This window comes from Passer montanus, unplaced genomic scaffold (genome assembly GCF_014805655.1).
Source record: "Passer montanus isolate IOZ18808 unplaced genomic scaffold, ASM1480565v1 scaffold28, whole genome shotgun sequence".
NCBI classification, from domain to species: domain Eukaryota; kingdom Metazoa; phylum Chordata; class Aves; order Passeriformes; family Passeridae; genus Passer; species Passer montanus.
In genome coordinates, this window is record NW_024367483.1 from 3,173,722 (window position 1) to 3,201,033 (window position 27,312).

Consider the following 27,312-nt stretch of genomic DNA (forward strand, 5'->3'; position numbering starts at 1 on the left):
CTGGGGTAGGCAAACCAACTCCTCCTAAACATCAGCTAAGCCCCAAAATACTGTTCTCAGTTCAGCAGCAATCCTCCTCTCCTTCCCAACACAGATAAACCCAAACAATTTGGGTTTTAACTGTGAAACCTAAAGTTTTCACAACTGCAGGATGGAATTTTCAACTTGGGCTTTACAGAAACAATGCTGAGCAGCAAACAGGTTCGTTCAGAACCTTTTCCAAAGGGCTGGTGAAAAAGGGGCTGATCTGACTGCAGGGGAGACACCTGGTGGAAGATGACGAGGTTACATGTCAAACCCAAAGAATTCCAGAAAACCCAGAGAAATCAAAAGCTCCAGGAGAGAAAGCAAACAGCCCACTAACTAAGCTTAGAAACAGAGACTAAACTAAAAGGAGCCACAGAAACCAAGAGACAGTGAGGAAGAAATTCAGAAAGGAACAAAAATGTTAGGGAGACAGAAATACAAAGTAATGCCAGTCAATACTGTGGGATCTTAAAAGCAGAAGGAGACCTTAAACAGAACATACCTGCAGAGAAAGTCAATGAAGGTTTAAATTTATAAATTTACTAGTTTGAACAACAGGGAAGGAGACATTTCTAATTTAAAAGGGCTTCGCTCAGAAGACCATGCTTAGTTTGATGCTCTATTGTCAGAAATGCACTGAAGCACCCAAGGAAGAAAATCAGAGCAGCAGAACACTCCCTGCATTGGTTTTGTGTGTGTGGGAAAAATCTGAAGGCCTGAACAGGCACACAGAAGTGACAGGTCTGATATTCAGCAACTGCTCCAGAACCAGACAATCCCCTGCAAGTGTCTGAGGACAAGAACAAAGAATTGTGAGTAACACCAGTGTACACAAAGCAGGAGCAGTGACAATTGTGAGTACCACCAGCATATACAAACTAGGAGTAATGAGACATAGCAGAAAGGACAAAAATCAGTGTGGGTTAGAAAGCACTTCCAGAAACTGCCAACACACTTTAACACTCCCTCAGACAAAAAGCACAGAAAGAGATTAAGGAAAAACAGAAAACAGCTGTCAAGAAAGAACAGTATTGATGTACAAACAGGGCTTTTTAGGGTTTGTGTTGATCCATTAGAGAAAGAGAATTCTGGGGCAATTCTAACAGGTCAAACCCTCTTCATGCTCCTGCCCGATCAACCAGACTCAGGTTAAGGCAACAGCAGGAGCCTCAACCAGTCCCCAGAGCTGTGGGCACTGCTGGCAAGGACAAGCAGCAGCACGGGGCAGCTCTGCTCCCCTGCCATCAGGGAACACTCACTTGAATATCGTGGCGAAAGCCGCCACCCTCCAGCTCCAGCGCCAGCCGTAGCGGATGAAACTCCGGAGACCAGCGCGGTGTGCGGATTGCTGAGGGGACAGAGTCAGGACAGCACCAGAGGAGAAGGGAGGAAAGCCAGAAACTACTTCATTATTATGAGTTCATAGGTATTAATAAATAATAACCATCAATAAGTAATAGGAAGTAAATAATGACCAGCTACATTAACTGTTAAGATATCATCAAGTTCTGCTGTTTAACACTGGCACTTAAAAGTTTGAAGAGTTTTTTTTTTTTTAAATAAGTGGTAAACTGAAGCTTCACAAAAATTAAAAATGTTGCCGTTAATACCATGAAAGTAAATGAATTTTCTCTTCCAGTGCTTGTGGTGTAGGTGCTCAGCCTGGATTCAGATATACCACAGTCACCAGGCAGTGGTAATTTGCAGGTCACCACATCAGAGGCCAAATCTAATTATGTTAAGATATCATCAAGCTCTGCTGTTTAACACTGGCACTTAAAAGTCTGAAGAGTTTTTTTTTTTAAATAAGTGGTAACCTGAAGCTTCACAAAAATTAAAAATGTTGCCATTAATACCATGAAAGTAAATGAATTTTCTCTTCCAGTGCTTGTGGTGTAGGTGCTCAGCCTGGATTCAGATATACCAGTCACCAGGCAGTGGTAATTTGCAGGTCACCACATCAGAGGCCAAATCTAATTGTAAGTGATACAAAATTTACATCAGGCAGATTTTAAAGGGTTTTTCTTCCTCATAACCCAGGTAACCAACACTTTAATTGAATAACAAATACCCAGACGTTCGAATACATCTATAAAATGTCACAGATACTCTTTGTTGTGCCGTTGTTCTAAAAGAATTTTAAATGGTCTAAAAACGACTCACATTAATAAGACAGGAGTACAATCCCAGTTTCACACTATGAAGTCTCCCGTCAGCACGCTAAAACTTAGAAGCAGGCAGCCTTTTCGAGACACATTCATCAGAACGGCACACTTCGCTGCCAGCCTTCCGTGTAACGCAGGACGCTTGTTTGAAGCAGTTTGCGCGACGGGACCCGCTAATTCCCTTCGCAGCCGACCTGCACTCACTCCCACACTCCCAGCAAACTTTCCGTCCCAGAGCCGGGCACACACACACGTCCCACACACACGGGGCCCGCTGTCACCCCTCACGGCGCCTCCAAGGGCAGCCTCCGGGCCCGGCGCCCTCCCGAGGCCGAGCCTCCCCCGGGCCCGTACCAAGGCATCGGCGCGGTTCTGGAACATCTCGCCGTGGCTGCTCTCGACGAAGGCCTTGCGGGCGCTGACGAAGGCGGGCAGCCCCCCGTAGAGCCAGCCCACCACGCCCGCCGTGAACGCCGACTTGGCGATGTTCATCGTCTCCTCCGGGAACTGCTGCCGCTCGCTGCAAGGCAAGGGCAGCCGTGGGCGCGGGGTCGGCACGGCGGCACCGCCACCGCCCAGCCGAGCCCGGCCCGTCCCACCCCGTCCCGGCGCTCACTCGAGCCGCCAGAGCTCGCTGAGCCGCTCCCAGCCCGTCTGCGGCAGCGGCGCGGGGCGGCCGAAGCCCGCCGGAGCGCCGCGGAGCTCCGCCATAGCCGGGCCCGCAGCGGCACCGGCTCCGCGCCACAGCGCCCCCCGCGGCCCGGCGGGGCACGGCACGGAGCGGGGCGGCTCCGACCGCTCGGCACCGCATTAATTACTGATTAATGACTCCAGGTATTTGCCCGTTTGTTCCCCGCGCCAGAGAGGAGCTGAGTTTTGGGGGCCGTGATGCCCAGTTTGCATCCCCGGCTCTGAGGCCGGTAAGAGGCAATGCTGCACGGCAGATGGAGCCTCTCATGGGGCTCATGCCTTCCCTGAAACAACTGAACTCTCTCCGTTGTGAATTCCTCCTTTCACCAAAGCAGTGAAAGCCCCCCACCAGGGGAGCTGCCTGGGCCTTGCCACCAAGCCTGTGCATATTTTAACCCCTGGGAGTGAATTCCCGGGATTCTTCCCCCACTCCTGCAGAACCATCACTTTGGCCAAGGGACACCTAAGCTGCTACAATCCGGTCTCATCGCAAGATCTACGGGTGGAAAAGCTGGGGCTCTGCAGACCTCTTATTACTCTTCTGATGAAGCAACATGCATCCAGAAAAACTTCATTTTTGTTTGTTTTATTCCAAAAAGCACTTCATTACAAATAGTTTTAAAAGATCATACAGAGCTGTTCAGTTTCTCCGTTGGCTAAAAATAGGAAACCAGAAAACCCTTTCCACTCTGGCACAGTTTTCCTGGGAAACTGGGTTCTTTTAATGCCTTATTCTGTTTCCTTTGCTGGACGGGATAACCCCAGCATTGGTCCCAAAACCAACACACTGCCCCAGCAACCAGCACTTGATCAGCTGCTGTGTCCCTGTACCAGGGCTGCAAGACCACTGTGAGGACACACATACACTTAAACATTATTGTTCCAAGCAATTTCCTTCTTCCCTGATCCACACTGACTGCAGAAGGGCCTGGGAGCTGTTGCTGTCATCCTCTTCCATTATAATGTGCTGCTCTCTCAGCCTTGAGGCTGCTTTACAAACAGGGGTGCTCCCCTGGGAGGCTCCTGTGTCCCTCCTGCCACCCCATGCTCTTCCTGTCTGGGTGCCAGAGAAGATGCTGCTGCCTCCCAGCCTCTCACCTGAGGGGGCACAGAGCATTTCAGGAATTGCAGTCCTTCCTAGCTGAGAGGCTGTGGTGGGCACAAACACAGCGAGCACAAGCAGCCTGTGACCACCTCAAAATGGGTAATGTGAGCAGTAGCTGCTACTGTGTGACTGAAGACATTCCCTCAACCACGCTGAAGGAGATGAAAAAAGAAGTGGCACAGCTGTGGGGAAGAAAAGCAACTACTGAAGTGAGCAGATGTATTATCAGTCTCAAAAAAAAAAAAAAAACCCAAACAAAAAAAAACCCTTAAAAAAACCCCAAACCAAAAAACCCCAAAATAATCCTAGAAAGATTACAGAAGAGGATCAGAGCAGACTGCACTTTTGGTAAAAGGAAGTGCTGAATCTACCTCTGTGAATACTTTCTCTGGGTTCCTAAGGATGCCATCCCAGGATGTCTGGCCAGGCAGCTGGTGAGAGATCATTAACAGGGGCTCAGTTGTGCAGGGCTGTGCGGGCACCCAGCTCGTCTGCTGGAGGATGAACCATCTCTGCCTCAGTTGCCAAGCACATCACTGATGTTGGCCCCATGCTGATCCCCTGTGAGGTAGGTAGGGTAACTCTGCAAGGATCAGTCATCCTTTCAAGGGCATGTCAAAACCTTACCATCAACCTCTAAAATCCAACATAAATTCTAAGCTATCCAGAAATGTATATACCCCCAAATCCCAGTACCTGCTTCTGTCAGAGAACTCCTAATACCCCAAGTGCTATCACCCAGCTGAGAAAACATTTACCAAACAATGGGGCAGGTATTTACTAGCTGAGTGCAGCTCACAGTCCGTGTCCTTTGCCATGACCTCTGGTAAAAAGTCCAGTAAGGCTCCTCATTGACTGAATGGGATTTAGGATCATTTTGAGACAGGTAGCAACTAAGTCCTAAATGCTAACACCCTTCCTCTAGGCATGACTGACCACCCCATTGAATAGCCTTAATCCAATATGCTGCTTAACATTCTTGTGGTGACAATATAACCAGGTCCCAGTGCCTGGAAGCAAAGTCCAAGTCAGCCTACTGCTGACTTCTCTGTAGTTCTACTGTGAAAGGTAAGTCTGACAGAGCAAGAAATAAGTTAATACTGATCTTCAGATTTCCACAGTGATCAGTTTGAGCCAAACAGAAAAACAGAGAAGTCTCTACAATTCTGTTTTCAGCTGTCCAGAAGTGATCTCACTGTAGCTCTTCTTCCTTTTCACTTTGTAAGTCAAGATTTGGGAATATTCAGACAGCAGATGCTCCCAGTAGCAAGAGATGTCCTCCATCTCCAAGTGCTCAGTGATGAACTGACGTCCCCTGGAGAACACAAGGCACAGTCAGGCCTGTTTTCTACAAGAGTCATTAGTTTTGGTTTGGATGTATATCAACTTTCACACTTCCTTGTTTCAAATGAGAAACATGCACTGCTCTGTACCGTCTGTTTTAATTTTACAATTTTCATTCATGCTCACAGCTCTGATGTTGCAGTGCTTTTGCTATCCTCAGGACAGTATTTGCTATCTGGGATAATAAATATCAGATTTCACTTATCACATGCAGCTAGAGCAGCACTGATGCACGCTGCTTCACACCAGCCTGAATAGATAATGTTTACAGTGCAGACACAGCTCCCAGGAGCCAGCTTTTCTCATACCGAGAGGAAAGCACCAGTCCTCCTGCTGTTACTGCAAAAGATACTGCACCCTACTAATAGTGGGTTGTCTTTGATGGGCAACCCCTTCAACAGCAGAGTAAGAAAATGTTTTGGAAGAAGACTGCCTAATAGCCAGGAAGGACATACTGCTTACCTCTCTGAAATTTCTTGTGCTATGGCATCATTTTCCTTTACAAACTGCAAGAGCTCCCTAAAATGAAGACATACACAAAAAAAAGGTATGAAACAACTGGCTCAGTGGAGAACATCACCCCTTGGCTGAACTGTTGGGGAGGGTGAGGTTAAAAGTCTACAAGTGAGTGAAGGTGCTGCTCAGCTCAGAGCACAGAAGAAACTTCTCTTCTTGATTGTTTCACATCAGTTCTGGACAACATCCTAAAATCTGGGAGCTAACACATTTTTGGCCCACTGATAAGTTCTTCTTCCCCCTTATCTCTGCTGCCCACTTGCAAATTTAACAGTCTAGTGCCTGCTGATTTCAGTGAGAGTGAAAGACTCCAGTGAAACTGTACTTCCCAGGTAATATCTGCAAAGGATTCTTTGGGGGCAGTGATGAAGAGAAAAGACCACGAGCTCCAAGTGTCTTTGCCTGATGCCTTGGAGTGGAGGTACTTCATGGCCTAACACAAACCATCCCCCCTTCCCAAAGGCTTCCCCATGGTATGGAATGCTGCACGGAGCAGCTCAGCCCCCACACCTGACATCAGAGAGGTCTGACCGCACCGGGATGTAGTGGACCCAAGGCTTCAGCTGGGGGTAGAAGAACTCCAGCCACTCCTCTCCGACGTGAAAGACGAGCGAGCCGCACAGGAAAAGGTGCTTCAAGCGGAAACTGGCCGCCACTCCTCGGAAATTAAACAGGTACCTTTGAAAGGGTGAGCAAAGAGAGGCACCTGGTTACACATCTTGTGTCAGGAAATGCACTGAGGTGCGCTGGTCTCCAGGTAGCAGTGAACCTTCCCTGGCAGGCAGCAGCTGAGCAGCACACCAGTCACTAAAACAGAGGAAAGGCATTTATTTCAAGCTGCTCACAGGGAAGGTGAGCTGAAACTAAGGTGAGTTTCTGCTGTCTGTCAAAACTCAGTGAGAAATTCAAGGTGTTAGGCTTTACCTTGGATAAAGGCACCTGCCTGTAACAAACTGACGAGACCTCATGGACAATTGCCAGCAAGGCATGGAAGGTCACAACATGGATTCTGTGACCTTGCGGGGTCACCCAGAGGTTTTGTCAACCACAAGGAAATTTTTCCCAATTTTCTCTTGCCTTGCAGTGAAGCTTTTCTGTTCACTGTTGTGCTTTCCCACATCTATCTCAGGTTATGTTTTCCTCTGGGATTCTGCTTTAATCTGAATGTAATTGTTTCATATTAACTTGGGAATGCAACCCTAGGAGGTTAAATGGGCCAGCACACAACAGATGGACTTCGCAGATAACAAAGAATCCACAATTTTGTTTTCAGTATTTTCTGCCAAGTTAGTAAAGTGGGCTTGACTCTGGCAAGGGGATATTTCTCTTAGCAAACTGTATCTCATAGGGATGTTTGTTTGCTTACTTGTTTTCTTTATCAAACCCACATTTCTCCTATTATATGGAAAGCTGTTTTTCCTACGGGTAAATCTCCCCAGAACATAACTGATCTTTGAAGTCAAACATTTTAGGCTGGGGGAAGAGAGTTCTTCCTTTAATGAAGCTATTTTGGGTGAGATGGAGCTTATATATTATATATATTTTGGGCAAGATGGGAAGTACAGCTAAATTTAGTTCAGCAGCAAACAACAAGGAGTAAATCTGAAATTACTTTGCACCCTTTGTACTACCTAGGATCTCAAGGCAAAGATGAGGAGCTCACTGTATAAGGAACTCAGCAAACACATGTAGAGGTGTAACAAGAATGATGGTCTGAAAACAAGCAAATGCCTCTGTCCAATTCCAGACACAGCTCCCACCATCCATGACCTCAGCTGCTGTAACACCTACACTGAAAGGAGCAGACAAAAGTTCATGTTGACCCTACCACCCTGGGCTACAGCAAAAGTGTGTGAGAAGGTCTCAGCCTACACCATATGATGGGCTGGGGAGCACCAGAGCTGGGCAGTGTATGTGTAACAGAAGGGAGAAATCTGTGCTACAGTCTAGTGAAATATAAAATGAGACAAGTCAATCACATTTGCACAAAAACACAGATTCAGCCAAATGACTGAGCTCTTATATCAGCAGATTCTGGCTGGCAGAATCACAACTAGCAGAAGAAAAAGCAAAACATCTGACACACAAATGCATACACACTAGGAGTTTATATTGCACATAGAAACCTGTGAGAGTGTTACACCAAAAAAACATCATTAAGTAGTTTAAGAATAAAAACCTTGGTAAATCAAAACCACATTCTCCTAAACAACATAAAAAGTTTGAATTAATACTGGGTCTGCTCAATCAGATTTCAGGTTCTCTCTTTTACTACATACACCCTGTGGCAGCACTTGCCATGCTAAGCTCCCAAACTTTCAACTGTCTTATATCTGCTCACAACCTCTCATATCTACATGAAGCTGGCTGTTGAATTAGACCTTAAAATAAAATGAGACTTTACACCATGCAAGGAAAGACTAACCCACAGCCCTTGAACAGCTTTACTAATCAAAACTCTTACTTGTATTTGCAGTGATCAACCAGTGGAATTTCCTTTGCAGGAGGCTTTCCTAAGGTGTCCTTAAAATAAAGAGAATTTAAAAGCAAAGCAAAACAAAACAAAACAAAACAGTAAGCTTCAAATGGTGATTTAACTTGTTTTCCTTCTCAGTTAGAAACAAAGGTAAGGTGTCAAAAGCTTCCATTCCCACTTCTGAGAAAACCTTCTCTGGTGGGCTAGAAGGATTATAAAGAATTCCCAGCCCTTCAAACATGAAAAAAAGCTCAGTAAATTACACACTGCCTGTAAGTGAATGCCAGCACAAACACATTAAATGATAATGTTTTGTTGGCAGCTACAGAGAAGAAAACAGCTTGGGACAATGGACTGTGTGAAGCCAAGTGTAACTGGATTAGCCAAGACTGTCTGGAGAGAGCTGGACTGTAGACTAAGTAAGAAACTAAAAAGTTATCAGCAACAGTTATCAGAAAGTTATCCACAATAGGATCAAGACATGGAGCAAACAGAAAAAGGTTTGAAGACTGACAACACTAGAGAGGCAGCTCAGAGACAGAAGGGGAAGGGTTGGCAAATTTTATTGTAGTGGGAGAGGAGGAGATTGGCAGAGATTCATTTTTTTATGTGTTCTCCTTTCCTTGAACAACAAGCGTGGAAGGAAGAAAAGTGTTTGGCCTGCCAGGCTCTAGAGACTCCTTCCTTTCATCTGTCAGAGAGGTGCGCCCATCAAGGGAACTACAAACCTCCCCCACTCTAAAGGATCACCCACAACTCTCCAACAAGATGTTTCTCTCCCATCAAAGCTATCTTGCAATGCCACCCTTCCTGGCCTTCTCACTCAGAAGACAGACAAACACCCACACACCTTTTCAGATTTCCAAGCCTGGTTTTTAGTGTACTCAGCGTCAACAAGTTCTGGGTTTTCTCGGGACAGCAGGATGAGGGGATCTCTCTCAGGGCTTGTTCTGAAAAAGAAATGCTGTCACTAATTGTCAATCCCCATGACTCAACACAGCTGACAGACTACAGGACTCAAGGCACTGCTTCTTTCTGACCTCCCTGTGTGCCCCCAAAACATTGTGACGTGTGTACCACAGTGTATTTCTGTCCAAGGGTATATTAACAGAAGAGAATGAGTTATGGGGACCAAAATTATTTGACTGACTATATATCTAACAGTATTATTTAAACAATTCCCGGGACAAATCCTGCTTCCTTTGTCCTGATGAGTGCCAAATGCTTTAACTCCCACCTTAGAGAAAGTTAAAAGATGCTCAGCATCTTCAGCAGTGATCCCTCTGACAGGACTTTAAAACACTGCTGATAAACAAGGTTATGACATGCCTGAGACACATTCCTCATCAGCTGCTGAGCCTACCTGGAAAGCCATTAAATCCTTCCCTGTTGGGGAAGGGGAAGAAACAAAGTACGGGGTTTAACATTGTTTCAAACTGTCACTGGAGAGAGGCCAAAAAAAATCTTCTCTTATCCCCCACCACTCAGGTAACTTAAGGCCAGAATACTTTTCATTCAGTGTGGAGCACTTGCACAGCAAATAAAGCATTCAATTGGCAGGATGCATGAACAGCAATATTAAATCTTTAAATTTGTATCAAGCACCTGCAGTTCTCTTCACAGAACAAAACAAGCGGGCTCCTGAGGTGACAGTTTTAGTCATTAAGAAATAATGTGGCAAATCCATCACAACTTCTGTTTCCAATATTAGGTGATTATAATAAACCAGTTGCAAATGACACTTCTTGTGGAGAATAACTAATAGTGCAATGCTGTACAACACGTCTCACTTTCCTTACTTTTGGAAAATACACTCTGAGGTATACTTAATTAGGGTTTAGGTCTAGGAGACATGGAGATTTCTACATACAGAGAGCTGTCACAGTCCCTGTTGGTAGAATCTTCTGTTGCAGGAAAAAATGCTCACCTGGATCCTCGGAAATATCCCTTAGAGATTTTTTTCTCCCATGGCCATTTTTCTGCAGATCTGAAAATATTTTTTATACATGGCAATAAATTATTTAATATAACCATGACACAACACTCTCATTAGCTTTCACAGCATGGTGTCTTTTTCTGTTCTTAATTTTTGGTGGAAATCACTTTCTTCATTATAGCATTAAAAAACTCTCAGCCAGCTCCAATGAAACAGGTTTTCCTGTAAATATTGTGTTTAAGGCAACATAATATAGGCTACTTTCCAGAACACCTTTCAGGCAAAACAACGTATTACACACAGCTCCCCACCAAACTTTGAAGGGTATTAAAAGTTTACCTAAGCTTTGAATCCACTTTTTGTGCTGTGGCTTTATTTTGCTGTAGTGAATATGGATAATGAAAAACAACTACAGAGTTTCTAATCAGTCATTTCCCACTACAAAACCAATCAAGAAACAAAAAACCCACCTAGTGTTCTGCACTTAAAACACAAGAGTTCACTGTTTTTATTAATCACTTTCATTTTAATCCTAATCAAGTCCTTCAAAATAGCTGTTCACCTGGGGGTTTTTTTCTGCCAGTGCAGTCACCTGCCTCACCACTTCTCAGGGAACTCTGCCATACTTTTCTACTGCACCTGGTGGAACAAACAGGTCCTGACCCCCAAGCTGATCTACCCGTGAAGGTCAGGATTTGCATCTCCTTATAGTGAAACACAAGGATGAGTAAATGCTTTGCACCTCCATCACACTACAACACATTAAGCTTTAGCTATGAATAATCACGTGGATCTTCAGATTCTGAAGAGCAGAAGATTCCACCTTGCATTGGGATGTCAAGGCAATTCCACAGAAGTGATTTTTGCTGTTTTGTTTCTGTGCTCACTCACTCTTGCACACTTGATTTGTCACTCTCCATAGGAAGCAGCCCCTTACTCTGCTAACAAGTCAAAAGATCCAGCCAAAATGAAGACTCCCAGCCAGAAATGTCTTCTGTTTAGCCCAGTAGTGACTCTTGAATCCTAGGAATGATTCCAGGTTTTTCTATTGCACAATGACACCCAAGTAAAAGCAGATCTAAAGAAGGCTTTCCTTTGGCCTTCCAGTAGCTTATACAAACATCCTGGATCATCCCTGCAGTGAAAAAAACACAGCTCCTAGAGAAGTAGTGGAAAAGCAAGAATATTTCTGTATGTCAGGGGAGATTTCTGCAGGCAAAAGATAACTGCTACTTTATTGACAAACCTGCTCTCCCCAAACCTGATAGCAATCTGGCCCTGACAGCATGAAGGATGTGCATAGTTTGTCCTCTGCATTCCTTACTAAAGGGTTGCAAACAGAGGAGCTAATTATAACTTCCAGTGACATCATCCAAGGTTTCCATGGAGAATTCCCATACAGCAGTTAGGCTGTAGGTAGTTAATGTGAGGCAGCAGGACAGATCACAGGCCAACAGACTTATGGTCTTAGACATCAACACTGGCCCAATTCAAGATGGATTTTTGTCTTCCATGAAACCTCCCCCCACACACAACCATTTCCAAAACATACCTTCTGAGGTCCTCTCTCATGAGGTCCCAGCGCCCTAAACCTGTTGGGTAGATTGGCCAAACAGCTGGTCCTCCTTCCCAAAATGTCCAGGCAGGATACATGATATCATTGTAGTCAGATGTCTTGAGAAAAAGGAGAGTAATGCAAGAATGAGAGTCATATCTACTTTGGTCTACTGTCTGAGCTCACCAGTAAATGCTCCTTCTGGGAGCTCTCTTGGCTTTTTCCATTATGTGTCCAAAAGAGGCCAAAAGAGCTTTGCAGTTACCATTTGCTGGGCTCACAGAATCACAGAATTATCAGGGTTGGAAGGGACTTCTGGAAATCATCCAGTCCAACCCCCCTGCCATGGCAGGGTCACCTAGAGCAGGTGACACAGAAGCACATCCAGGTGGGATTGGAATGTATCCAGAGAAGGAGACTCCACAACCTCCCTGGGCAGGGCTCATGTGAAGAGAGCTCTATGCTTCAATGATTTTTAAAAGGCCTTGTCTTACTGTGTGATGACACAGGACTTTTTTGAAGGAAACAGCAAAAGAGATCCATGATGCAGTTGATTAGTAAATAGCAAAAGACCTGAGCTCAACTCACCTTTCTAAAGGCTTGTGCCTATGTGTAGCTACAAGTGTTTTCTTCTGATGACAAGTCAAGAGGCATTATTACCTCCTCAGAGACAGAGGCACTTAGAGACACTTTGGCATTAAGGTTTCCAACACTGCAGTTCATTCCACACTTCCTAGAGATCACTTAATTCACTGTAACAAATATCCAGGTCATGTAAGAATTCCAGTTCCTCACTCCTGTTTGGTTGCTTAAGTCCCCCTATATTATCAGAGGGAAGACCAGCACTTAAGGCTAAACTCTTCCATGAAACCAGACTATAGTCAACTTTCTTGCACTAGTAGTAAACTTCCTACACAATTATCCATCTGTCTGTCATTACCTGCAGATACTAGAGAGTCCAAGGCCACTGAGATTGTTAGGTTGGTGCACATGACTTATGAACGGGGGCTGAGGAATGGGTTTGTCTGTGCACAGGAAGAAGAGGCTTGGGGGAATGTGAATGTAAATGCTGCCTAATGGGAGAGTTTAGGAGAAAACACACTCTTTTCTGTAGTGTAGAGCCAGAATGAGTGGCAGCAGGCTTTGATTACAACAGGAGAAATTCCAGTTAGATAGTGGGAAATATGTTTTCATTCTGACAACAGGTCAAACTCTGTGAATGCCCTGTCCCCAGGGATGCTCAGATCTGAGCAGGATGCAGCCCTGAGCAGTTCCTACTCTGAGCAAAGGTGCTGGACTGGGTGACCTTCTGCAGCCCCTTCCAACTTGAATGAGTGCATGCTTCTCTATCTTCTCAGTCCTGCTACAACCAGGCACTGGTTAGGGACCATGACAGCTCCATGATCAACTTTGTGAGATGCAGAACAGGACAATACTTCAATCCCTTATACTTTCAGCTTTAGAAAGCACATAGGACCAGCACCCTGAAGTCTTCCTAACACTGGCTGCTGAAATGTGAGCAGTGCCTGGGTCACTGGGTTTCAATTAAGATAGGGCTGAGGTTACAGTTCAGATACTGTACAACAGTGAGTTCAGAGCTCAGTTTCTTGCAGGGCACTCAGGGGCAGAATGATGAACACAGCTGCAAAGATTAAACTCATGCAACCTGTTTTGCAAAAATTTGGGTTCTGCTGGCTAGAGTTAAGGTTGTTCAATGGTCAAGGGGCAAGACAGCTTGGCTTTACTGCTGCATCCAGCAGCAAACATGGTTACTGCCTGTAGTGAAAATCTAGAGAGAATTTTAGGATTGCTGTGGAGTAGGCAATAGTTATGGACCATATTATGGTTCAGGTTGCATGAGCTGAAGACTTAGGTTCAGAGTAAGATGCTGCAAGTTAGCAGAAACAGAGCTGGGTTTGAACTAGCAAGACCAAAGAGTTCATTGCTTCTCCTTGCATCTTACTGCCTGCAGGACTTCAGCCAAGAATAGGATTTCTCATGAAAGTGCAGGGTTTGGGCATACACCAAGGCAAAGCAAGATTAGCCAAAGCTCAAGGTGTAAGAGCATTTTGCTGAAAAGGATGAGACACTATGCTACAGTCAGGTTTAACAGTGGGAGAGGGAGGAGAACATGCAGGAGGTCTCTTGAGTCTGGGAACAGAGAAGCAAAGAGCAATTGTCCATGCATGTGTGCACCTCTGCATATGTGTGCACATTTGCAGGTGGAAAAGGGAATCCAAGAGAAAAGGGTTCAGAGAAGGTGACAAGATTATAAAAACACCCACCTGTGGCACCGCAAAAAAAAGACTAAAATATCCACATTAAATGAGATTACTGTATGACCACTGACATGATCAAAAATCCTTAATGCTGCTGGTAAACTATGGCTACAATTTCAACAGAGGTATTGTAGCAAATGGGAGGAATACTGGCACATATCCCACCCAGGTGTGTATCATTCCACTGCAGCAGAGGCACACTTTTTGACCTGGAACAGGAGCTAATGAGGGGAAAAGCTGATCTTTCAAATTGATCTGCAAGTCTGTCTGTCAGAAGACTGGAAGCAAAGAAACAAAGAGCAACAAGGAGCAAGCAATTTCGACGCACAGAAAATCTGCAGAGAACCACCCTCAAAAATATGTTCCTAAGAGAAAGAAAGACATGCACATCTTGGAAATGCTCAGCTTTTAAAGGTGTGTGTACCTTGCTGAAGGAGAAGACTGGGATAATGGGCTTCATCCACTTGGGAACCTGGGGGTAGTCTCGGACGTTGATCACCATTTCCATGTCAGGGAGGCGGTGGATGATCCCCAGAATGAAGTGCTCAACTCCACTGCATCTGTGGAGAAATGACACATGGCAAAAGAGCTACAAGGAGGCAGACTCCTGCAGTCTCTTGCAGGCCTTCCTCTGCACAGAGGCAGAAGAGATGGTGAGCCTAAGCCATGCCATGATGCAAACTGGGAACTGCCTACAGCAGCCTCCAAGTCCCACTGCAGTATGGACACCAATGAGGCAACACATCCTATAAAATCTGGCCTGATCTGAGCTTTCTCTGGGGTCCCACCACCAACCAAACCTTTGTGCACTGTAGTGCAACAGTGACACTTTCCTATTGATGCATGTAAGCCTAATAGTTTATTTTCCGGGCTCCTGCTCTGATGAGGAATTCAGACCTCTGAAATATCATTGTACTCAATAACTGCCAACTTGGTAGTGTTGGAAGTACTCTTCTGTCCCAGCTAGGGAGGGCAGATCCTCTGCACAGCTCTTACCTTGCAGGGAACATGCAGTCCTGCTCACGATACAGTTTGTTTTTAATTATTTGGTAGTGGGTCCCGAGCTTCCGGCTCACCACGTCTGCCATCGTATCCTTGGAAATGCCACCTCGGAAAGGAGCCAGGTCCTGCTTCCAGACACTGAAACAAAACCATCAGCCACTATTATGTACCACAGGGAGGATACTGTGCATTAAATACTGCAGTGTGCAGAACAGGCTTCTAGCTAAAAGAAGCTCCATGCAGCTTCTAGGAGCTCTGGAGTGAGAAGTTAAGTCACTTGGAAGTTCCTCAGAGACTCATAGGTCCAAGCTTCACACTTTTACCTGTGTGCTGTTTGCCTGAACACAAAGCCCAGCACAGGACAACTCTGGTCACCCTCTCACAGAAGTACCTGACATACCCAGGCATGTTTTGGGTAAAACCCTCCAGCTCACTTCACCCTTGTGCTCTGGCTCTCCGTAAATGATGGGGCACACCAAGACCAAATTCCCCACACAATGTCACACTGTGTAAACATTTAAAATGTAGATAACTGTCTAGTTGCATGAAATACATCAGCCAGGAGCACTGGGTGAGTGAAAGTTGGCCCAGGAGGACAGGCCTATGCAGCACACGTCCTGTGACTCCTGCACACCACCAGCGAGCTCCAGGAACACAGTATGGAAGCACAAACCTAATGAATAAAAGAAAACAAAGAAGGAGGATCTGTGTCTAAAAGTCCTGTGATCTAACTGCTCGGAGCACGTAATAAACAGTGTCAGATTGTAACAGCCAAGGAAACATTCTTTGCTTTTAGGTAGACATTGCATCAATGTTTCAGTTTAAGAAAACACTGTCAGGGTGATCCCACTGTGCCAGGGGTCAAACACTGGTACAGGCTGCAGAGAGAGGATGAGGAGTTTCTTTGGCATATTAATGTTGAGATATTCAAAACCTGATTGGTCACAGTCCTGGCAACCCTACTTGAGCAGAGGAGATGGACTTGATGATCTCAAGAGACTGGACTTGATGATCTCAAGAAGTCCCCTCCAACCTCCAGAATTCTGCTATTTCCTGATTGAATAGACAGCAGTGAAACTGTGTCAGGAATTGCCACTGTGCAGACAGTCTGACCACAACAGCATGAGCAGCCTGGCAGGGATGCAAACGAGATGAGCTTGAGAACAGGAAGAATTGCGGTGCCATGGCACATTCACAGCCATCCTCACTTCATGTCACTATTGCCTGTCATGACCTGCAGCAGATATTTGGATGTTGTAACCACTTGGGAAGGTGTCTGGTCCAAAGGTGGGCAGGAGCTGGTGGGGTGTAGGTTTAAAGATTAGGATATGTCTTTAGGCTGTATCTGGATTGGAACTTAGGCAAGACTGGAAAGCTCAGCTAGAAGAGACTTTCCCTCATCAATATTTCAAGAGCAATGAATATCAAGAACTCCAAAGAGAGTGTACAAACAGTAGCTCAACATGACTCATCTGATTTTAAAAGCCAATATAGCATTCAAACCCCAAAATGAGTGAGCACATCTGATACTTTTAAACAGGAGGCTTGAAGTTGGGCATCTGTGTTTTTGCATCCGAAATCCTAATTCTAAAGGCAGAAGAACATGGTAACTCCTAAATTCCTTTTCCTCCTTTAAATAAAAGTGCTGATTAAAGGCACCAAACCCCCAATCCTACTGAGAGAGAAGGCAGGAGTGGGGTGTTAAGAGCAATGTCACCAGCCATGTGTGTGGTTTATTGTGCGGTCCATACGAAATGCCAGCACACTGTGTTCAGCTGCAGAGGGTGACAAGGTGTGTGGCCAGCGGCGGTCCCATAGCTGCGGATGTGACACCTTTGGGCCAAAATATTCCCTGCTTTATCCCCAAATCCACAGTGCTGCTGAAAGTATTCCCTCTATGTCAGGAGACCTGCGCAGTCGAAAGGAAACCAGTCTCACCTTTGGTGGCAGCTGCAATTTTCCTTTACACACGGCTCATAGGCTTCCACAGCTTTCTTAATCTGCCCAGTTATCCTTTTCCACTTGCCATCTAAAAGGAAAAGCCAAAGGGTTCGATCCAGCCGCCAGCAGAACCAGCGGCGGGCTGCGGAGGCGGGGAACGGGCAGCGGCGGGGGCGCGCCCTCCAGCCCGCGGGGCGCTGGGGGAGCCGCCCCCCGGCCGCCGCGCCGCCCAAGATGGCGGCGCGCCCGCCCCGCGCAGCCATGGGAGCTGTAGTTCCTGTGGGTCCCGCCCGGGCGTGAGGGGGCGGGCGGGCACCGCCGTGTCGCGACAGAGCTGCCTGCCCGACATTGCCTGTCGCCATCGGTGGGGCCGTGCTGCACGAGCAGGCGCTGCCCTGAGGAGCTCTGAGCGTGCAGCGGGGATAGCCGCCACAAGTGTCCTGCCAGCTCGGCCCTCAGCAGGCCCCCTCACCCACCCGGGTCTGGGTGCCGGCCGGCTGGGCCTCGCTCGCTCCGGGTGTTTTCTGGGAAAACTTCTCCCAAAACGCCTGGATTCATCAAGCAGTCGGTCCAGCCTGTAAGAGGCTCTTTCTCCCGGCCCCACCACTCGCTGTTGCCAAGGCCTGGTTCAATTTGAACATCTAAAGTCACTAATCGCATCGTTGCTATGTAAAGGTTCAGAGTGATTTGTATAAATTTCTTTGCAACTTCAGGGCTGTGGACTGCGAGGAGTCACGGAATCATCGAATCGTTTAGGTTGAAAGCATTATTTAGTTCCTGCCATGGGCAGGGATGTTTTTCGCTAGACCAGGTTGCTCAGAGCTCCATCCAACCTGGCCTTGAACACTTCCAGGGATGGGGCACCCACAGCTTTAGGCAACCCGTTCCAGTGCCTCACCACCCTGACAGTAAAGAATGTTTTACCTAACATCTAATCTAAACCCATGCTCTTTTGGTTTTAATCCATTCCTTCTTGTCCTGTCACTGCATGCTCTTGTGAAAAGTCACTCTCTATCTCCAGGTACTGGAGGGCTGCAGTCAGGTCACCTCTAAGCTGATTTTTTTTCCAGGCTGGACAAACCCAATTCTCTCAGCCTTTCCTTGTAGGAGAGCTTCTCCATCCCCATAGTCATCTTGGTGGCCCTCCTTTGGACTCATTGCAACAGCTTGATGTCCTTCAAGGATTAAATGATCTTTAAAGATCCCTTCCAACTCAAGCCATTCCATGGCTCTATGAAAGAAGAGAACTGAGAATTGGTGGTTGAGCACCATCAACATAATTTGCAGGACTTCCACTTTGCAAAATGGTTTGTAAGAATGCAGTATTCAAAACTACTTTCCTCTAAGTGTTTGGTAGTTGGGTTTGAGTCAGCTTGGTCATATTCGGCCATCCTTTAAGAGATGGGCTTATCAACTGGATGCTAGATACCATACCCATGCTGATAAGCACACAAATGAACGTAGGTCACAGGGGCTGGGGATAAGCAGATACCACCCAAACATTAATCCAGACGAGCCAATCAATGTTTCTTACCAAGGCTGAATGTGGGAAGGGCTGTCTCAATTTAATGGGGTCTGTGTATTCAAATATGAACACTAAACATTCATTTTTCCTGGCTTGATGGCTTTGGATTTGGAAGAGGAGCTGTGGTTGCTCATTAATAGGAAGCAGCCACATTTACACTGTTTCTATAGAGTGAACTCTGATTAGCCACAACAGCCTCCAACTCCACTAGTCATTAATGCCTCTTTTGTGTGGAACTGAATTGGTGCTGTGGATATTTGTAGATTTGGGTGGAGAAACAATTACCAGAAAACAGACCAAAGAGGAAAACCATGGGCTGACAAGGAGTGTGAAGGTTTCCCAAGGACTGCTAAATTCCAGAGACCATTCTACTGAATTTACAAGAGCTGATAAAATCCAGGCACCGAGTCTGCTCACTCTGTGCAAGGCTCCAGGTGAATATTGGGATCAACCCCTGGCTGTGGGACCGGAGGGCAGCAGCTCCTACAGGCAAAGCCTGCGGGATCCTGGGTGCACCTATTGAAATAAGTCACTTTGAGGGACTTTCTGAACACCTGCTTGGAAGGTGCTAGTGCCAGCACAGCCCCCTACTGGAGTTGTCCCTGTGAGGGAATAAGTGAATCTTTGTGTATTATCTGCTATTAATAGTAACAACTTCCTCGAGTGAAAACCTTGAGTACTTCTGGCTGTCTCATCCTAAACCCTTGTTGCACGGCCAAACATTTTTTAAGCAAATCAGGAAAATTAATCCCTTCTTTTCATCTTCTCCTTGAGATCCTCTGTCTTCCTTTTGATTTCTGCACAGGGGTCTGCTTTCTTTCTTTTCCTCTACAGTCCTTCTTAGAACTTCAGTGGCCACAGATCCAACTAGAGGCTAGTCTGAAGACTTCCCCAAAAGTGTGAACCTTAGTAAGGTAAAACCAAAAAATTGTTAATACTTTTAGATTTCTATATTTGCCTCCACTGGCCTCTCTCAGTCTTAGCCATCTCTATATCACTAATCCACCCATTAGTTCTAGCAAAGTTTTCTGTCTTCCCTCTCAGGTTCCAGACCAGATTTTCTTGCTTCTTTCCTGGCTGACTGAATAGAGACATCAGCGCACTCTTCCAACACCATTTCTGTTTGTTTCTCACAGCTCTCTGCTAGTCTCCTACTCAGCCAGTAGAGCTGTAGTAGTTCACTCTGTAGCAAAGGTTATTTCGGGTACTTTCTCTGAAGCAAATAGTAGGAGTGGTAGTCAGCATAAATGTTTAATAGGCCCTGAGAGCTAAGACTTTAAGATGAAGCTTCTTTTGAAGCTACATTTACAGCCTCTGCTCTCCCAGGCTTTGTATAATGAAAGCACCCCAGGCCACTGTGGTGTGGTTTTGGCATGTGCTGTAGTTCCCCCCAAGCACCTTGGATGGTTGTAAGCCTCAGAACCCCTTGACTCTCACTTCAAACACAGCCTTTGCCTCACCTTCTCTACCTTCTTAATTTCCTGTAAATCCAGAGCTCCGTGCAGGAGCATCTGGCTCTGATCTTTGATACCCTCCCTCAAACACAGCCCCTCCCTCATTTTTTTTCTCTGCCAAATCGAGCATAAACACCCACAAATTTACTTTCATCCTGTTCCATGTGCCCGGAGTGGAAAATCTCTTGGCTGTAAATCTGGTGTCCTTGCTTTACATATTCAACATAGGTTAGAAGAAGGGTGCTCCAAGCTGCTTTTGAGATTGAGTTGAAGAAAACATGCTTCCTACATGTTGAGTTTCTCTCAGAGCTGTGGTCTGGCTTTTCTTTGCTGCTATCTGCTTGAGCAGGGATGGCAGCGGGGGCTGTTCTCCTTTAATTCATCCTTTTGTGCCAAATGGAATTCCTCAAATAATGGGGAATATTTCCTGTGGAGAATGGCCATCTCAGCAGAGGGAAGAAGGAAAATGTACAGGCTGCTGAGCTTCAAAACCTGTGATTGACATTACCAAGGCTTCTGGGGATGGGTCCAGTCTTTTCTCATAAGAAGCCACACAGCTTCTGGGGAGTCAAGATTGTTTCCTGTTGGTGAGGTCCTTGTGGAGCTTCTTTTCCCCTGGCTCTGAGCTGTGTCTCATAACAGCCCTGTGGAGGTGTTGGACTGTGGCTGTCAGGATTCAGGGCTGGCCACAGCTGCAGTACATGGCTTGGGGATGTTTGGTATTGAATATTCAATTATTTTACGGAAGGAGGGGAATTATAAAAGTGTTAAAGCAACTGCAGCACTGCAGAGAAGTGTAGTGCCAGAACAGGACACCCAGTAAGGGCTGGGGTCATGAAGGCTCAGACTAAGACTCTGCAGGCTCTGCAGAACCTTGGCTTTGGACTGGGCAAAACAATGCTGGAGACCCCAGAGTTTGGTTTTGATGAAATCCCATCGGAGGGTGCCAGTGAAGGAAGTCAGTAACCCAGCCCTCAACCCAGCCCGAGGATTTGTCAAGGCAAAGGAAACAATGGAGCTTCCAAGAAACAGTGGGGAAGGCATCTGTAGCTCAAGCCCAGGGTCAAAGTTTAAGTACTTGTGCATGCTGTGTGAGCAACACAAACCAACTACATCTGGTGCTTGGGAGAAGATGCAAGAACTGCACTGGTTTCATCCCTTAAGGGATTTGTATGTGCCCGAGGATTCCTGTGCTCATGACAGTGATGACAGTGTCATAAATTTTTTTTTCCATATTGGCAGCCCCAAAGAGGAAGAAGGACACCTATTTATTGTGAATTGAGTATGTAGATACACTGATAAACATTGGGCCAGGAATATATCTAAGGCTTTTTATTTGTACCCCTTAAAAACAGTACAGATAAATCCATCTTTCTTGGAGTTAAGAAAACCTCGGACTCCTGCAGAAGCATGAACTGAGTTCTGGTTCCTTCTAAAGACACAGCACTTGTCACTGCCACTGTCATTGCTGCAGCTACTATTTTCCCTGAAGGCCACCATCACTGGAGAATTCCTGGATGTTTGTGACTCCATAGACATTGAGTCATTGGAGTTGTTAAATTATCAAAGCATGGGACTGTAATTGTGAGCATCTTGTGAACTGAGTGACTTTAGTCCCCAGCATCCCTGCACAACCCAAAAACTGGAAAAGACAAATTTGTGGTGGTGGAGCATGGGGGGGATGTTTGGAAAGTAAAAAGCCCTTTGTCTCATCAAGAGGATGCATTCAATATTTGTACCCATTTGCATTTTGCTTTTGAGTCACAGGACATCACCACAAGCTGAAATTGAGCACATTCCTATAGAAAAAGCATTGGCATTAGGCCATGGCTGTAAAGACTTTTAAAAATCTGTTTGAGAGGCCATGTTAACTAAAACTGATCATAAATCACTTTTTGCCATTGCCATTGGGGATCTGGCAAACACCTTCCTGCAAACAGAACGTCTCTTTCTTTAGCTACAGTTGTATAACTTGCAAATTGAATGCGAACCTGAGAAAGATTTAGTAGTTGCAGGCACACTCTCTAGAGCCTTTGACAAAAATTCTGTGGAACAAAGTCCCAGGCTAGATTATGGATATGTCAATTGGGGAAAATAAAATAGAAAAACCCAGCCTTGTCGGTTTTAAAATGAAATGCAGAATTTTATTGCTGGTGGTTTGCTGAGGACGAGACACTGCAGGATGTAATTAAGGTTCTACTAGAAAATGATTTGCACAGCTTATTCTGTCCCTGTTTCAGTTTAAAACGATTTAGATACCACTTCTCTGAGGCATGAAGAAAACTGATCCTTGAAGTGTTGCAGGAAAATAAAGACACAGAAAGCCATTTAGAGCCTGAAGGCAGCGTGAGACATCTCTGCCTCCCTCAATAGTCAGAAACACAAGCAATGTGAAATGGAGGAGTGCATGCTGGTGGAAAACACTCACCCTCTGGAAGGAAGTTAAGGAAGCAGGCTGGCATCAGCTTGATGTGGGAATCCTGAGCAGCCATTTTCATATTGCAGGGTAGTCTCTGAGGGAAGACACTACAGCTTTGTAAGGGAGCAGGTCGCTGCTATCTCTTAACAGTGGATTTCATATTCACAACAACATGTCTGTCAATGGACTGCAGGTCAGGGCAGCCTTATGTGTATCCAGTTAATCCCCAGTGCCTAAATTTACCACAGCAGTGGAAAGCAATGCCGAAACTCTGCCAGGAAGGGGGCAGTGTCAATCTGTTGCTCTCCTGGCACTACTCACTTGCAGTGGATTGTCACATCTGTGCTAGCAGAAACTGATTCCACAGTGAGGGTGTGTTTGTTGAGATAAGCAAAAAGTGGAAAAGTGGAACAAAAACGTGGTGTGATTTTGTAGCCTGGGATTGGCAGTGTTTCCCAAGTGACAGAGATTCTCAGTAACAGACTCAACAACTGAAGATGGAGTGTGCTCTGTGGAGACCTTGTCATCACCTGAAGGGGGTTGTTGTAGGCAGTACATGCTATGGAGGAATAGATTCTCGTTTCCCAAATTCCACAGGCCAGTGGGAGAGTGTAAATTGCTGCCTTCCACGCTGGTGGTGTCGGCTTAGAGTGGCTGTAGCTAGAAAAGTAAGCAGCTTTTTAGTGGGATTTTTGCTAACCGTGGGATGGGTTCTCCAGAGGACGTGGGTTAGAACATGGGACATCTGTGGCAACAGCACATTTCTTGGGGGAACTGACACCTTGTAAGTACTTGTGGTGTAGTTGAACCTGTGTCCCTAGGGAAGCTTTGGAAATATTTTGCTTTCAGAAGCTCTTTGAGGAGGTACCACTGTGCAGAGGATTGTGTGAGCAGCAAAATCAGAGCTCCAACAATCATCCATGCAGAGCTCCTTGGGGTTCCTGGTTAGGAGGCATTCCTGGACAACATGGAACATGGGAGTTCTCCCATGCTATTTCGTGTTCAGGTACAACATGCTGAGCATTGAGAGGGCTTTGTTTCCTCCTAAAGTCCCAGTGCTTGTCACTGCCACTGTCATTGCTGCAGCTGCTTTGCTTCCTGAAGGCCATCATCGCTGGAGAATTCCTAGATGTTTGTGGCTCCACAGACATAAAGTCATTGAAGTTGTTAAATCATTGAAGCATGGAACTGTAATTGTGAGCATCTTTGTTACAACTTTTTTTTTGCAGAGCTGCGCAAAATTTGTGCTTTTCTCTGTCCTCGCATTGGTTGAATGTAATAGAATTTCCTTCTGCTAATAAACTGAGGCATTAAGTTTCTAATTTAGGGATGGGATAAAATGAGTTGTGCTGTGATTTCTAATCATGGGAGAACTCTTCTAATGTGCACACATTCAGTGTTTGTTGTATAAAAATGGTTCCTTAACAATGCCCATTGCAGCTAATTTGTAACTACACAGTGTAAACATTGATTTCTAAAGTTTTTTAATAGATCCCCAAGCTACTTAATTATCACTTACTGACCCTTGTTTTCTAATGGTGATTAGTTTAGTTTCCTCAAACTTTATAAAAGCTGGGTCTCAAGTGGCAGTCATATGGACAATTTCTTATTCCATATTTAATAGGATAGAGGGTCTCCAAAGCATTACTAGATCATATCTTCCCAGAATTAGGCTTTGCCCTCACAGTGATAGCCCTCTTAGCTGGACATTTTGAATGTTCTATCTGCTTCAGCTAAAGCTTGTATTTAAATCAGGAAGAAGCAAATTCAAACCACAACTTTGGGATTTAAAAAATGTGGTTTTAAAAAATCACAAAATCTTGCTTGTTTTTTTCCAGGTCTGGCACAGTTTATGGTCTGTAAACCTGTTGGATTCTTCAGCACTCATGTCTATATAAGTTGAGGAAAGAGACCAACCTGTTTTCTGAGAACAATTTGCCATGAAGAAAGTGTGGAGGGTAACTTAATCTCTATGACTTGAACAGGTAGCAGAGCTGAACTTCTCTTTTATTAGTCTTAGTCTTCCACTGCACTCTGCATCCCCCTACACTCTTTAGCACTCATTGGCTGTAAGGTCAAGAGAAAAGCTGCTTTTGAATCCCCTGAGGTAGAAAATTTGAGAAAAGCTTTTTCTGATCAGAGAGCAGAGTTTCTGGAAGACACTTCCAAAATCAGAAGTTGGTTTGCTTGTCACTTCCTATCATCAGAGAAATAGGTCTGTTTTGAAAGGGGTACAGGTCCAGCGACCCACCAGTCTGAAACAAGCAGTGAAACTTTTCTTCTTATCAAATATGATACCACTCAAAAGTCAGAAAACAGGACTGAAGGGTGCATTTGGATGTCTTCTAGTCCATTCCTCTAGCTGAATGCATGGGTACCTCTGTCTGCCACTCTTGACCAACATTTGCCCTTTTCTTAAAGACATGCAGTGGTGGAGCCTGCTCAGACTTGTAGCAGTTTGGGCTCATTTTGGGCTTGCTTGCCTTGTGATTTCAAGTCCTGCCTTCCAATGCTGACACCATAACTCCCATGTAGCCAGTCCTGCCCCTGTCTACTACATTTGAATAGGTGATTTTTCCTAAGCAACTGTAGAATTTTACATGTCTTTTTTGAATTCCGTTCCTTTTTTCTTCCCAGACTTTCTCAGATAATCAAAGATGTTTTGAATACTAAGTCTGTTTTCCAGCATATTTGCAGCCTCTCCCAACAAGGTGACATCTAAAAGTTTAATAAGCTCAGCCTCTGTTTCTTCATTCTTGTCATTAATGAATATATTGAATAATACAAGTTCTGGGAGAGTTCTTTGCAAAAATCTTGCTTGATGCATGTTTCCTGTTTGATGGAGAAGGAGCAGTAACTTCCCTGGATATGAAATTTCCCTCTCCTCCAACTGACAGTCAAGAACAACAATTTTTGCATATTGCAGAACATTCCAAGTTTCAAATTTTTTCTAAGAAAAGTCTCCAAAGGCTGGGCAAGCACAGAATGCCTAAGAGCAGAATTTATTCATAGACTGTGGAGAATCTAGCCATAAAGTCCATAAACATTTAAAGGGAGATGATCTGCTCAACGAAATTCTTTAAGTATTTATGGTACCCTGCTAGACAACTAACAGGACAAGGCACCTTCTGGCCTTAAAGCTGGAGTGTTACAGAAATAGTCTCAGCAGACTGTTGAAGAGAAGGGGAAAAAAAAAAACAACAAGTCATAAAACTGTGGATTCAAGCCTTTTGGAATGGGCATGACCTCTACAGAACACTTGGAAATTCCTTTAAGGTTTTATTACTTTGCAAAAAAAGCTCTCATGGTTTGGTGCTTTCAACTTTTGGGTTGCACAGTGATCTCGTACTGGTGGCACAGTGATCTGCACGGAGCTAAGTCCTTCTCACACATATTTCTAAGGGTATTTAAATGACATTTAAATGGCCAACAGGAAGGCTTGAATTTTTCAAGATAGTGATGCCTTGTACCTTCCAGATTTAAGCCAGCCTCCAAGTGTTTGGCCTCCAAGTGTTTATCAGGAAGACACTCTGTAGAAGGCAGATTATCCCAAATGGTTCTGCTGCAGTTCAAAGGGATCTAAACAGCTCGGAGAAATGGGCCAGTGGGAGACTCATCAAGTTCTACAAAGTGAAATGCCCATGCTACTGGAACTGGAACTGCTCCAGCAGAGGACCAGGAAAAGAGTTACAGGCTTGGAGTTACACTTAGTTACACTTCTTACATGGGGAAAGTCTGAGAGGGCTGGGACTGTCCAAACTGGGGGTGGGTGTGGTCTTGTCCTTTCCCTGATGGAAAGAAGACAGAGACAGACTCTCCTCCATGGTATACAGGACAACAGGCAACAGGCACAAGGTGGAACACAAGAAGTTTTATCTGAAAAACTTTTTTTTTTTTTAACTGTGATGATGGGTTGGAACAGGAACAGGTTGTCCAGGGAGATTACCAAGTCTCTGCACATGAAGATATTAAAGATCTGACTCAATACAGGCCTTAGCGAACTGCCCTAATTGAAACATCTTTGATCAGGGTTGAACCAGGCAATTTTCAGAGATCCCTTCCCATCTCAATGATTTTTTTGTGTCTTGGGGACAGTTTTACATATTCCTCTTCAGCATCTATGTGTGGGATCATCAGGAACAGGGCACTGACTTGAGCCCCAGTTTGCACAGAAGTCCAAAGAAGGGAATTCACATTTTGATGTAAGGGAATGAGAGTAAGGTGTCTGTCCTTTGTGTCTCTCACCCTTAGCAGAGACACCTCTGTGTGTGCCAGCTGATGCCAAATTTGCATTTTACACATAACTGAGTCTGGAAATGCAAAAGGAGGCAGTGAAGAAAGCCCTGTGTGATGTCAGTACACACCTTTCCATGTGTACAGGTCTGGATCCATGACCAAGAAATCTCTCACTCCATTAGACACTTCATCCTCTAGTATCATAGTTAGTGTTTTATTATCATTATGTTTTCAATTACAGGCATAGATGGATATGTAAATCATCCCCCATCTGAACTAATGAAGAAGCAATTTCATTTTCTTTCCCATAGTGGGAGAGGACACAGCCCTGACAAGATACCATTAGTTCAAATGACCTGTTTGAAGAATATGTGATAGGGAGCTGTGGAGCTGCCACCTGGAAGGTCCATGGGAGGATCTGGGAGCATTGCCTAGTGAGGAACAAGAGCTTGCTCCAGAGGCAGGCTCCAGTTTCTGTACACAGAAACCACATTTGTGCATTTCTACAGGGTGTAGGGAAATGGGACTGGAACAGAAGACAGAGGCTGTGTATCAAGAAAAGCTTCGCTGCTGCAACTGATGTCTTCTCCACATAGCAGAGCCTGGAAAGCTGGGCAGTGAGCAAACAGCATACAGGATTTT

At 45.2% G+C, this 27,312-nt stretch overlaps 2 protein-coding genes across 2 annotated transcripts in view; both read right to left on the bottom strand.

The window, feature by feature from the left end:
- TIMMDC1 (translocase of inner mitochondrial membrane domain containing 1) overlaps positions 1 to 2,965 on the bottom strand; it is a 6,497-nt gene extending 3,532 nt beyond the window's left edge. The window contains exons 1-3 of the mRNA XM_039713216.1: positions 2,809 to 2,965; positions 2,547 to 2,712; positions 1,287 to 1,375 (exon numbers count right to left, since the gene is read on the bottom strand). Coding sequence (XP_039569150.1) covers positions 1,287 to 1,375; positions 2,547 to 2,712; positions 2,809 to 2,903 — 350 coding nt within the window. The 5' untranslated portion in view covers positions 2,904 to 2,965. The remainder of the gene's footprint in view (positions 1 to 1,286; positions 1,376 to 2,546; positions 2,713 to 2,808) is intronic.
- Positions 2,966 to 3,452: 487 nt separating this feature from the next.
- POGLUT1 (protein O-glucosyltransferase 1) lies at positions 3,453 to 17,398 on the bottom strand. Its single transcript, XM_039713173.1, has 10 exons — positions 17,034 to 17,398; positions 15,090 to 15,233; positions 14,518 to 14,653; positions 11,812 to 11,933; positions 10,251 to 10,310; positions 9,174 to 9,273; positions 8,312 to 8,370; positions 6,358 to 6,525; positions 5,794 to 5,850; positions 3,453 to 5,302 (listed from the first exon to the last, which is right to left on the bottom strand). The coding sequence occupies exons 1-10, from the start codon at positions 17,396 to 17,398 to the stop codon at positions 5,146 to 5,148; spliced, it is 1,368 nt and encodes a 455-aa protein (XP_039569107.1). The 3' UTR covers positions 3,453 to 5,145.
- Positions 17,399 to 27,312: the final 9,914 nt, after the last annotated feature.

Coding starts and splice junctions, on each gene's coding strand:
- POGLUT1 (XM_039713173.1), bottom strand. CDS start 17,398: ATGGCGACAGGCAATGTCGGGCAGGCAGCTCTGTCGCGACACGGCGGT. Junction 14,654..15,089: donor GACTGCATGTTCCCTGCAAG/GTAAGAGCTGTG, acceptor ATTTCTCCACAG/ATGCAGTGGAGTTGAGCACT. Junction 10,311..11,811: donor ATGAGAGAGGACCTCAGAAG/GTATGTTTTGGA, acceptor AAATATTTTCAG/ATCTGCAGAAAAATGGCCAT.